This window comes from Rhinoderma darwinii, chromosome 8 (assembly GCF_050947455.1).
Source record: "Rhinoderma darwinii isolate aRhiDar2 chromosome 8, aRhiDar2.hap1, whole genome shotgun sequence".
Classification (NCBI taxonomy): domain Eukaryota; kingdom Metazoa; phylum Chordata; class Amphibia; order Anura; family Rhinodermatidae; genus Rhinoderma; species Rhinoderma darwinii.
The window spans coordinates 13,650,007-13,662,516 of NC_134694.1; the positions used below are offsets into that span (position 1 = coordinate 13,650,007).

Genomic DNA, 12,510 nt, shown 5'->3' on the forward strand with positions numbered 1-12,510 from the left:
GGTGCAAATTTACATGGAGGATTACTGCCCATCACTGCTACACTGAAACGCATGCAGCTATGGGCTGTAAATTTACATTTGAAGGGACACTCCATGCAAAACTGACACGAACTGTGTTATGCCAAGTACAGGTCCTTAGAGGGCGGTGCTTGACACAAGAACTCTCTCTACAGTGATCTTTAAATCCTTGTGTCACGCTCCACCCCCTGCACTAGGCATTACACAGTGTATCAGTTTTGCCCAAAGTGTTCCTTTAACAATATACATTTTCTAATGTGCTTATATATTTATTTATTTTATTGGTCTTTATTATAGTATTAAAAGTTTACACCAACACTGACAAAAGTCCATTACAAAAGAAAATAATCTGTAGTACTACATATGAAAAAAGTCATTTATTCATCTCTTTATAAAAAATAGTTAACAATTATGTGTAGAGAACAAATCATGTATCAAAACAAGCAGCTTAAAGGGGCCTCGAATGTCCTATATCACATCGGATGCAAAGCATATATATATGTATATATATATATATATATATATTTATATATCTATATATATATATATATTATATTATATATATATACATATATAGATTATATATATATATATATATATATGAATATATATACACACGCAATACAGTCATCAAATGTAAATGTGTGTATATAAGATCTTCATGACTTTTTTGCAGTTTCCAATTATATTCCTGTGTAGGAAAAATCTTTTACTTGCATGGAAACTGTCAGCAAGAAGGCAAGCTGATGCTAATAGATCCATTTTATGGTGTTATTTTTATTCTAATCATAACTAGCGTTTATCAATACCCTCTACTGCTCAGCTAATTAACCCATGAACATCTAAATGCTCTGATTAATGTTGGAACACATAATTATGAGCAATCTATTAATGAGCTGCACATTAAACATAACCAGACCCATGGCAAGACACCCCTGTGCACTCAAAGTAATATATATATATATATATATATATATATATATACACACACACAAACATATTTATATACACACACACACACGCCAAGAAAGGGACCATATATATATATATATATATATATATATATATATGGTCCTATTTGTAGCATGTGTGTGTATGTATATATATATATATATATACATGAATATATGTGATCTAAATGTGTGTGTGTGTGTATGTATGTATATATATATACACACTTGAACACACATATATTACACATGCACAAATATATATATATTATATATACACACATACTAAGAATAGGACCATATATATATATATAATATATAGTCCTACTCTTAGACAGATAGATAGATAGATAGATAGATAGATAGATAGATACACCCTATCTATCTATCTATCTATCTATGTATCTATCTATGTATCCTTTGTAGAGCTAGCTGGCATGTTGATGGTTTCCAGGTAGCAGCAGAACTAAATATATACTGAAAAATATGTCAGACAAGCCAAAGGTTAATGAATTATATACAGATAGACGAGTGTGATTGATCATGCTCTTATTTACAGACATGTTAACAGAAAATTTCCAGTGGCATAAAGAACTAAAGGGAGGGCAGTAGTGTTATGCTCTTAATTGGGGGGGGGGGGGGGGGGGGATCTGCTGAACATTAGATTTGTATTGAAAACTTCCTATTAGCTATTTAATTGCTTCAAGCTAAAACTTATGCACAATGTCTATATAGTTTTTCTCAGATGTGGTGTAGTAACATATAGCAACCAGAAGGTGTCACTGTTGCTTCTGCAATCCATGGAGCAGCTTTCTAATATTTTTGTGGAATAACATTAGCAGTGACTTTGCATCTTTGGAAATCACCTCCACCCCACAGCAGCAACACAACAATAGAAAGACTGAAATAATGGACCCCAAATACTGCTAATGGCATTACTGAGGGTTTATGTATTCTATACCAGCGCTGGCGAATCTGTCCTTTTCAACTTAGTCTCCAGAGATAACAGTCTTCCCTCACTCCTGAACAACTGGATTTGAAGGTCGTCGCTCTTTTCCCCTAGTTCTCGGATCTGCTTTCTGTACAAGTCTTTTTCTGTAAGACACTTGGTATACTGCTTATAGAACTGTTCTCTTGTAGCGATGGCCTAAGACAAGAAGAAGACAAGATAGGCAGAAACTTATGTACTTTGTATGATCAAATCCAGTGAGCGATTACACCAACTACGTCTTATGACGCCGAAACATCTTAAAGGGTAAGTAAACTTTTTTTTTTTTTTTTTACTTTTGACATGTCATAGTGACATGTCAGAAGTTTCGATCAGTGGGGGACCGAGTACTGGTGAGCGCTGTGCCACTTCGTTTCTGATCGTTTTTCCTTGAAAAGCCGAGCGAGCGATGTGCAGACTCAGACTTTCTACTTCTGATATGTCAAACGTTTTTAAAAAGTTTTGTTCCACTTTAAACCCAGTAAACCTAAATTCTTAAGTTGCCTTCTGTCAAATTCTATCAGTTCTGTTTCTGAATTAGCTGGGTGACAACATATAGTCACCATGAGTTGTGGCAAATCTGCCTAATCATGTGATGGTATATTTTATAATGAGGATATGTTCACACGGCCTATTTTCAGCCATTTTTCGGGCCGTAAACAACCCGGAAAACAGGTGAAAATACGGGGGCTGAACGCCTCCAAACATTGATTTCAATGGGGAACAACATCATTCTGTTCCCACGGGGCGTTTTTCACGTAGCCGTTTTTAAAGTGCATGCCACTTCTTGAGCCATTTTTGGAGCCGCTTTCCATTGACTCAATAGAAAAACGGTTCCAAAAACGACCGTAAAAAACGCTGCAAAAAACGCAAGTTGCTTAAAAAACGGCTGAAAATCAAAGGCTGTTTTCACTTGAAAACAGCTCCGTATTTTATGGCCGTTTTTGGTTTGCCGTGTGAACATAGCCTAATAGTTATTATTACACGACTATTTGCCCCTCAGCATTTCAACTCCTTGTGGAGCTATAATATCAGCCATATTGGTTGTCTATCTAATCTCCCAGAAAGAAAGAACTGGCAAAATATGAAGATAAATAAGTTCTGAACTATCCTTAAATGGGTTGTCCAATTAGGGAATATGGACATCATAGAAGAACCTCCACTTCTCCGTTAGCCAGAGTGAGTGCAGTGTGACCATGAATTAAACATTTGAATGGGCTTCATGCAATTTCACTATTCTCCTTAGAAGGTGGTGCAGTTTCTTACCTGGTTCCTCTCACTGCACACCTCCTCCAGCTGCTGTAGTATAGCTTCAATGCGTTCTTTGTACATTTTTGAGTCTTTCTTTAGCGTTGTACATTGCAGTTCTAGAACTTCCTTCTCTTCCAAGTACTGAGAACACAATAGACATTCATGAACTGGGTACAACATTATGGATAAAAAAAATTTATTCCTTAGTAAGGGGATATATATATATATATATATATATATATATATATATATATATATATATATATACATACATACATACTAGTCATTCTCAATGAATTAGAATATCATCAATCAAGTTAATTTATTTCGGTAATTCAATTAAAAAAGTGAAATCTATCTACTAAGAAGTGTGATCTGTTGCCAGCATTGTTTTCGTTTAATGTTGATGATTATGGTAACAGTTAATGAAAACCCAAAATTTAGTGTCTCAGAAAATTAGAATATTATATAAACCCAATTTCAGAAATGTTGGCCTACTGAAAAGTATGACCTAAACCCCATAGAGAATCTATAGGGCATTGTCAAGAGGAAGATGAGAGACCCCAAACCCAACAATGCAGACGAGCTGAAGGCCACTATCAAAGCTACCTGGGTTTCCATAACACCTCAGCAGTGCCACAGGCTGATCACCTCCATGCCATGCCGCATTGATAACACCTCAGCAGTGCCACAGGCTGATCACCTCCATGCCACGCCGCATTGATAACACCTCAGCAGTGCCACAGGCTGATCACCTCCATGCCACGCCGCATTGATAACACCTCAGCAGTGCCACAGGCTGATCACCCCCATGCCACGCCGCATTGATAACACCTCAGCAGTGCCACAGGCTGATCGCCTCCATGCCACGCCGCATTGATAACACCTCAGCAGTACCACAGGCTGATCGCCTCCATGCCACGCCGCATTGATAACACCTCAGCAGTGCCACAGGCTGATCACCTCCATGCCACGCCACATTGATAACACCTCAGCAGTCCCACAGGCTGATCACCTCCATGCCACGCCGCATTGATAACACCTCAGCAGTGCCACAGGCTGATCCCCTCCATGCCATGCCGCATTGATAACACCTCAGCAGTACCACAGGCTGATCGCCTCCATGCCACGCCGCATTGATAACACCTCAGCAGTGCCACAGGCTGATCGCCCCCATGCCACGCCGCATTGATAATACCTCAGCAGTGCCACAGGCTGATCACCTCCATGCCACGCCGCATTGATAACACCTCAGCAGTGCCACAGGCTGATCACCTCCATGCCACGCCGCATTGATAACACCTCAGCAGTGCCACAGGCTGATCACCCCCATGCCACGCCGCATTGATAACACCTCAGCAGTGCCACAGGCTGATCGCCTCCATGCCATGCCGCATTGATAACACCTCAGCAGTGCCACAGGCTGATTCCCTCCATGCCATGCCGCATTGATAACACCTCAGCAGTGCCACAGGCTGATCGCCTCCATGCCACGCCGCATTGATAACACCTCAGCAGTACCACAGGCTGATCGCCTCCATGCCACGCCGCATTGATAACACCTCAGCAGTGCCACAGGCTGATCACCTCCATGCCACGCCACATTGATAACACCTCAGCAGTCCCACAGGCTGATCACCTCCATGCCACGCCGCATTGATAACACCTCAGCAGTGCCACAGGCTGATCGCCTCCATGCCACGCCTCATTTATGCAGTAATTCATGCAGAGTCGGAGCCCTGACTAAGTATTGAGGGCAGATCCTGTACATACTTTTCAGTAGGACAACATTTCCGTATTAAAAGTCATTTTTGTAATTGGGCTTATATAATATTCTAATTTTCTGAGACACTAAATTGTGGGTTTTCATTAACGGTTATCCATAATCATCAACATTAAAAGAAAAAAAATGCTGGAAATAGATCCCTCTGTGTAATGAATCTATAGAATATATGAGAGAGACTTTTTGAATTGAAATCCTAACTTTTTGATGATCTTCTAATTCATTGAGAAGGACTAGTGTATATATTAGACTTGTTATGATGACACTTTGCAGTGAAAATTCATTCATTTCTATGGAGCAAGTTATGCAAGTCAGAAAGTGATGCAACGTCCCACGCAACTATTGAGTACCAAGAAACCTGACAATCTAGCAGCTTATTGATGAAACCCAGTGAACTTCATCTTGAAACATACAACCCTTCTGATTCAGCAGTGTGTGAGAGATTGGGATTTCACAAATCCCCAGTGAGTCACAAAGGGTTTGGGTGCATTATGCATCAGACTACGCTCCCCATCAGTGGTGACCCCCAGCTCAGGAGTATTATCTAGTGGCATTTCTCAATGAGCAGTTTTGCCGATTTTCATTCTGCAGCCTTTAGGATACATTGGGGAATTGATTTGCCAGGTTTGAGATTTGCTTTTGGTCAACTCAAAAGAGGTTGTCTGAGTTTAGAAAAAATAAAAGGTATTTTTTTTCCACCAGAAATAGCGACACTCATTACCATGGACAGTCTCTTGTATTGGAACTCAAGTAAATGCTGCAATACCCGACACAGCCCATGGAAAAGAATGGAGTCATTTCAAGGAAAAAAAAAAAAGATAAACCCCCTTTTTTTTTTTTTTTTTTTTTTTTTTTATTCTAGACGCCTTTAGTCAGGAGATTTTTTTTTTCTTCCTATAACATGTCCATAAATGACTAAACCAGTGGTTACAATGTGTGCCAACAGAACAGTTACCAAAAACGGACTCCGGGGACTGTAAGTCCAATAACTACATTTGTTGTTGAGAAGCCCAGTATGTGAATAGATCCTGGTAAATCAACATTGCTCTGAGCTTTTTTATTAAAGGGGTCGTCTAGAATCAGAAAAAAAAAAGCGTCAGCTTTTTTTCCAAAAACTACGTCGCTCCTGTCTAATGACTCTGTCTGGTATTTTAATATTTACTTGAATGGGGAAGAGTTACAATACCAGACACAACCCATAGACAAGGAAAAAAAGCAGACTCCTTTTTCTCATACCAGAAAACCCCTTTAATTGCTGGGAGTCACTGGCAGACAGGCGTACCCAGTCTGACATGCAGCACCCCTCCTATAAATATCACGGCTTATAACCTTGTAGATGCCCCTGTTTGAAGTCTCATGATAGGAGCAATTTAATGGTCTGGCAGTATAACTGGTGCCGTGTGTGGAGTAAAGCTCACGTGTGGAGATCAGCTACCTGATCTCGGAGGTCCTCCGCTTGTCTCAGGCTCATTTTCAGGGTGTAGATATTATTGACCAATTCCTGATGCTGCTCCAAGGCCTGACTGCGCTCGTTCTCTAGAATCTGTATGTATCGTTTTGTCTTCTCTGCCGTTTCTTCTTTTGGCAAATTCTAAAATAGTTTTAGAACAAACATTAATCAACAACAATTGACACCATATAAAGTAAGGACAACACATATCTTACAAGATTTCAGACTGGCGAAAATACTGGATAAAGTGAATTTTCACGTATTTGGGGTAGAAGTAGTAGTAGAAGTAGTAATAGTGGTAGTAGTGGTAGTAGTGGCAGTAGTAGTGGTAGTAGTGGCAGTGGTAGTAGTGGTAGTACTGGTAGTAGTAGTGGTGGTAGTAGTAGTAGTAGTAGAGGTAGTAGTAGTGGCAGTGGTAATACTGGTAGTAGTGGCAGTAGTGGTAGTGGTAGTAGTGGTGGTGGTAGTAGTAGTGGTGGTAGTAGTGGTGGTAGTAGTAGTGGCAGTAGTAGTAGTAGTGGTGGTGGTAGTAGTAGTGGCAGTAGTAGTAGTAGTAGTGGTGGTAGTAGTAGTAGTAGTAGTGGTGGTGGTAGTAGTAGTAGTGGCAGTAGTAGTAGTAGTAGTAGCAGCAGCAGTAGTAGTAGTAGTGGTCGTAGTGGTAGTAGTGGCAGTAGTAGTAGTGGTAGTAGTAGTAGTAGTGGTAGTAGCAGTAGTAGTGGTAGTAGTGGCAGTAGTAGTGATAGTAGTAGTAGTGGTAGTAGTGGCAGTAGTAGTAGTAGTAGAAGCAGTAATAGTAGAAGTAGTAGCAGTAGTGGCAGTAGTTGTAGTAGAAGTAGTAGTGGTAGTAGTAGAAGTAGTAATAGTAGTGGTAGTAGTAGTACTAGTAGAAGTAATAGTAGTGGTAGTAGTAGAAGTAGTAGAAGTAGTAATAGTAGTGGTAGTAGAAGTAGTAGTACTAGTAGAAGTAATAGTAGTGGTAGTAGTAGTAGTAGAAGTAATAGTAGTAGTAGTAGTGGTAGTAGCAGTAGTAGTGGTAGTAGTGGCAGTAGTAGTGATAGTAGTAGTAGTGGTAGTAGTGGTAGTAGTAGAAGTAGTAATAGTAGAAGTAGTAGCAGTAGTGGCAGTAGTGGTAGTAGAAGTAGTAGTGGTAGTGGTGGTAGTAGAAGTAGTAATAGTAGTGGTAGTAGTAGTACTAGTAGAAGTAATAGTAGTGGTAGTAGTAGAAGTAGTAGAAGTAGTAATAGTAATAGTAGTGGTAGTAGAAGTAGTAGTACTAGTAGAAGTAATAGTAGTGGTAGTAGTAGAAGTAGTAGAAGTAGTAATAGTAATAGTAGTGGTAGTAGAAGTAGTAGTACTAGTAGAAGTAATAGTAGTGGTAGTAGTAGAAGTAGTAGAAGTAGTAATAGTAATAGTAGTGGTAGTAGAAGTAGTAGTACTAGTAGAAGTAATAGTAGTGGTAGTAGTAGAAGTAGTAGAAGTAGTAATAGTAATAGTAGTGGTAGTAGAAGTAGTAGTACTAGTAGAAGTAATAGTAGTGGTAGTAGTAGTACTAGTAGAAGTAATAGTAGTGGTAGTAGTAGTAGTAGTAGTAGTAGTGGTACCTGTAGAGGAGTATTATCTAGTTCCTGTAGTCTGGCTTTCAGTAGATCTTTTTCCCTCTGTAGTTCATAGATGACATCCTGACTCGGCCGCTTTTCTATAGCATTTTTTAGTTTCAATGTTTGTTTTCTCTCCAGCGTACAGTCATCTTCCGCCTTCATCAGATTATGTTTCAGCTTCTCGATCTGCATTTAATTGAAAAAACATGTGCAAATGGAGTTAACATCGGATGGCATAACAGACTGGCCACCTACAACTCTTCGTGTGATCTGCTTCTACATTTTATACCTTTCCTGTTGTTTGCAAGAGGACCAAGTCATGATGTAATGTTACCATTGAAGACAGTGGGCATCAAATCAATTTGTGCTACATAGGATACAAGCAATGAACAATCACCAGAAAGAAAAAAATCACTGCAAAATATTGAATAATTACTGCCATAACACGAACGACTCTCTACAATAACGCCACTCACTGGATAATACTGCATCTTCAGAAATAAGTTGCACCTATAGGAGGACTTGCTGCTGTGCAATGCTGTGGAATGCTGCTGTACACCCCCCCCCCGGAGGGCACGCTTTTGTACAATCGCACACTAGAGGGCACGCTGCTCTTCCATGTCCGCCAGAAGGCAGGCTGCTTAATAACAACTAGATGGCGCTTTTCTACAACCAGCCACGAGAGGGCGCTCTTTTCTACAACCAGCCACGAGAGGGCGCTCTTTAATAAAACCAGTCACGAGAGGGCGCTCTTTAATAAAACCAGCCACGAGAGGGCGCTCTTTAATAAAACCAGCCACGAGAGGGCGCTCTTTCATAAAACCAGCCACGAGAGGGCGCTCTTTCATAAAACCAGCCACGAGGGGGCGCTCTCCTCCAAAACCAGCCACGAGGGGGCGCTCTCCTCCAAAACCAGCCACGACGGGGCGCTCTCCTCCAAAACCAGCCACGAGGGGGCGCTCTCCTCCAAAACCAGCCACGAGGGGGCGCTCTCCTCCAAAACCAGCCACGAGGGGGCGCTCTCCTCCAAAACCAGCCACGAGGGGGCGCTCTCCTCCAAAACCAGCCACGAGGGGGCGCTCTCCTCCAAAACCAGCCACGAGGGGGCGCTCTCCTCCAAAACCAGCCACGAGGGGGCGCTCTCCTCCAAAACCAGCCACGAGGGGGCGCTCTCCTACAAAACCAGCCACGAGGGGCCGCTCTCCTCCAAAACCAGCCACGAGGGGGCGCTCTCCTCTAAAACCAGCCACGAGAGGGCGCTCTCCTCTAAAACCAGCCACGAGAGGGCGCTCTCCTCTAAAACCAGCCATGAGAGGGCGTGCTCTTCTATAACCTGTAGCACATATAAGAAGCTATGCGATGTCTTCCCTGTCTACTGCTACTACTAACCTCAAGCTGCAACTCTCGGCTTCTCATGAGTGCAGTGTTTTTCTCGTCGCTCTGTCGGGCGTACTTCATGGCCAGTTCATAGTTCTCATCCTTGCACTTCTTGAGTTCTTTGTTTAAGTTGTCTACCTCCTCTTTCATCTTGAGGACCCTCTCCTGGTGTTTCTTCAGCTCGCTCTCCTTGACCTGCACTTGCCGAATGACATCATCCTTCTCCTGGACCACAGCATGCAGCTCTCTGTATTTTCTCCTCTCCTCCTGAATAGTGTGCTGAAGTTTTAACATTTCATTCATGAGGAGCTGAGTCAGGCTGGATTCCCCAGCGGTGTCTAAACAAAAAAAACAAAGTAAGTCAAATAGTAGATTTGTTTTCCCTGTTTCTATCATAGGGCTGTCACCAGATCCTAAGGCACTGACTCCATTTCTCAGCAACCAATGAATGGGAACAATTGTCAAAATAGTTGAAGCCGGAGCCAAAACTTAAGAGTCAGCAATTTAATCAAAAATAATTGGTGTGTCATGCAGAACCGTATTTGGGTGTGGCGATGCCCGCTGGCAGAAAATCCATGATCATACCCAGCAATATCAAGCTTATAATTATATGTACCGTGTCATCACAAGGACTTTAGACCTGTTCTTATCACAGGTGCGGTGACAAACTGTGTTCCACATCTATTGCCCAGCAGTTGTCTCTTATAACGCCGGCATACAGTATTTTCATGGAGAAAATACAGTTTATCTTTATCTACAGTGCTGGAAAAAATATTTATTTGCCCCCTTTCAGATGCCCCTTGTAAATGCAGTAATAATTCAAAAACTGTAATGATCAGAAACATCTGGAAAGGGGCAAATACTATTTCACATTGACAATATGGAAGCTCTGAAGGAATGTGTCCTGTGCTGGCCAATTTGCATCTAGAAGAATTTTGAATGCAGCTGTGGATGTGACTAGAGATGTATACAAGAATGTTTCTATTCCCTGATAGTAAGTAGAGATGTTGAAAATGGTGATTAAGTCATAAATAATGTATATTAGGAAACTGCAGTTAGTTCATAATAATGTGATTAAAGCGACCCTCTGGTCCAAGGACAAAATTATAAATGTGATGAGGTATATAGAGTTATATTACCTGGTGCCCTCTATTTGCGCCCATCTACTATGGATCCTAATGCTTTGGAGTCTCCTATGTGATGTCCAAAAGTGGCCACAGTGCTTCACAGACTGGGTCTAAGACTCCCTTTGTTGTCCGATTGGCCAGAGCTGCTCACGTGAGCAGCTCTGGCCAATCGGAGATTAGTAGGAGTGTCTCAGACTCTTAGTCAAAGAAGCGCTACTGAGGGGACCCCCAAAGTGGCAGCTCCATGGCAGAGGGGCGCAACTGGAGGGCATATTACTCCACATACCCTGTCATATTTAAAAAGTTGTCGCGGGTCCGAAGGGTCGCGTTAAGCTTTATTCACATAAAACTGGAAAATTCTCGAACACATAAGTCTCTCCTGGATTGCCAGGCTATAGAATAAAAGGGGCAAATCATTATATAAATAAATTGGCCCAATGTATCCTAAAGGCAGATGTGGGTATATTTTTCATCGCTCACTTTACTGCAGTGATGAAAAGTGTGAGGAAGAGGGAGGAGCCAGTTTCTCCCCTTTATGCAGCTATTTCCTTTACTGCATTAGTGTCGGTGCTCTGTACACCACATCCTATAGACATGCCTTGTCACACAATGGATATCATGCATAGCAGCTCTGACACAATATATGCATAGGGTTTTATTCTGTAGAGATACTTTATTTTAATAATCATCGGAAGAAATAAAACATACAGCAGGGCCGAGTTTTGCTAAGTGACGGAACATTGAAGGGGGGCAATTGGAAATTTAGGGTGTGCCAAAGGCAGCACTAATCGTATATGCAGCTGTGACTGATGCCCAGATACAGGGAAACAAGCAGAGACATGAAAAGCGTTACCTATGATCATGGAGAAAACGCGCAGGGGCTCCTTTCCAGTTATCTTCATGTATAAGTGCGGGTAATACAGTTCAAGACTTTCAAGGAATGCGCCGTAGCCTTTAAATCCAGTCTTCTGGAGAATATCCAACAACACACCTGTATGGAGGTAGGTGAGGATGGTCAATGCCGACACGGGTCTGACACAATCAGTAATGGTCATCAACACGACATAGAGCAAACACAAGTGTGGGATATAGGAACATGTATACGGAAAAATCGGGACCATTCCAAAATTTTCTTTATTTTTGCTAAAATGGGACAGGTCCACATTAAAGGGAGACTCCAATAATTCCCATTATAAGCATTCATTAAGGAGTCGAATCTCCCCAATAAGTTGTCTTCGCAAGCGCAGAGTTTAAAGAGATACTTTGAGTATCAATTCCTCACATTTTGTTTAAAGATCTCTGCTTGCAGTCATTGAATGGGAACTTCAATATGTCCGACTGTAGGAATAGTTAGTTCTCGGGTAGTCGTATCTTTGTAACTCACACTTATATATCTCAGATAAATTTATCTTGTAAATCTCTCTCAATCCTCTTCCCCCCCCCTACTCCTTCTTTCTCATAACCTTCCCCCCTTCCCTACCCCCTTCCCCTGTTCCCATGTAATGTTTATTTTACATTGCATCACTCTAATTTTTACTCTAAATTTTGCATCTTAACCTAATCATTAAGTCATTTCTATATATGCAAAGTTACTTTGTAATTACTGTCATATACATTTTCTTGATGGTAACTACATCTGCTGTCTAAAACTGTTTGACTTTGTTTCCATGATTTCATTTTGTTCAAAACAATAAAAAGAAACTTGAAAAGAAAAGAATGGGAACTTCAATGTTTGTTTCTAGAGAATGAAGATTGTTCCCTGGTCACGTGATGATCACACAGCAAGCTGCTGTTGCTGACAGCAAGCAGATATCTTAAAAACCGTGAGGAATTGGAACTCAAAGTGTTTTATAAAATTGGATAACTATTCTTTATGGAGTGAATTAACTTTAACTTTCTGAAACCAGAATACCTAAACAAGTTTTGGCAGCTACCTATGAACCGGCAGAGGTGACCGCATGCTATTGA

The 12,510-nt window shown here is 41.2% G+C and overlaps 1 protein-coding gene across 1 annotated transcript in view; it reads right to left on the bottom strand.

The window, feature by feature from the left end:
- Positions 1–12,510, bottom strand: part of CARD9 (caspase recruitment domain family member 9) — a 40,938-nt gene that overhangs the window by 8,875 nt on the left and 19,553 nt on the right. The window contains exons 4-9 of the mRNA XM_075835184.1: positions 11,396–11,533; positions 9,428–9,753; positions 8,042–8,224; positions 6,426–6,581; positions 3,223–3,348; positions 1,930–2,115 (exon numbers count right to left, since the gene is read on the bottom strand). Of these exons, the coding sequence (XP_075691299.1) occupies positions 1,930–2,115; positions 3,223–3,348; positions 6,426–6,581; positions 8,042–8,224; positions 9,428–9,753; positions 11,396–11,533 (1,115 nt within the window). The remainder of the gene's footprint in view (positions 1–1,929; positions 2,116–3,222; positions 3,349–6,425; positions 6,582–8,041; positions 8,225–9,427; positions 9,754–11,395; positions 11,534–12,510) is intronic.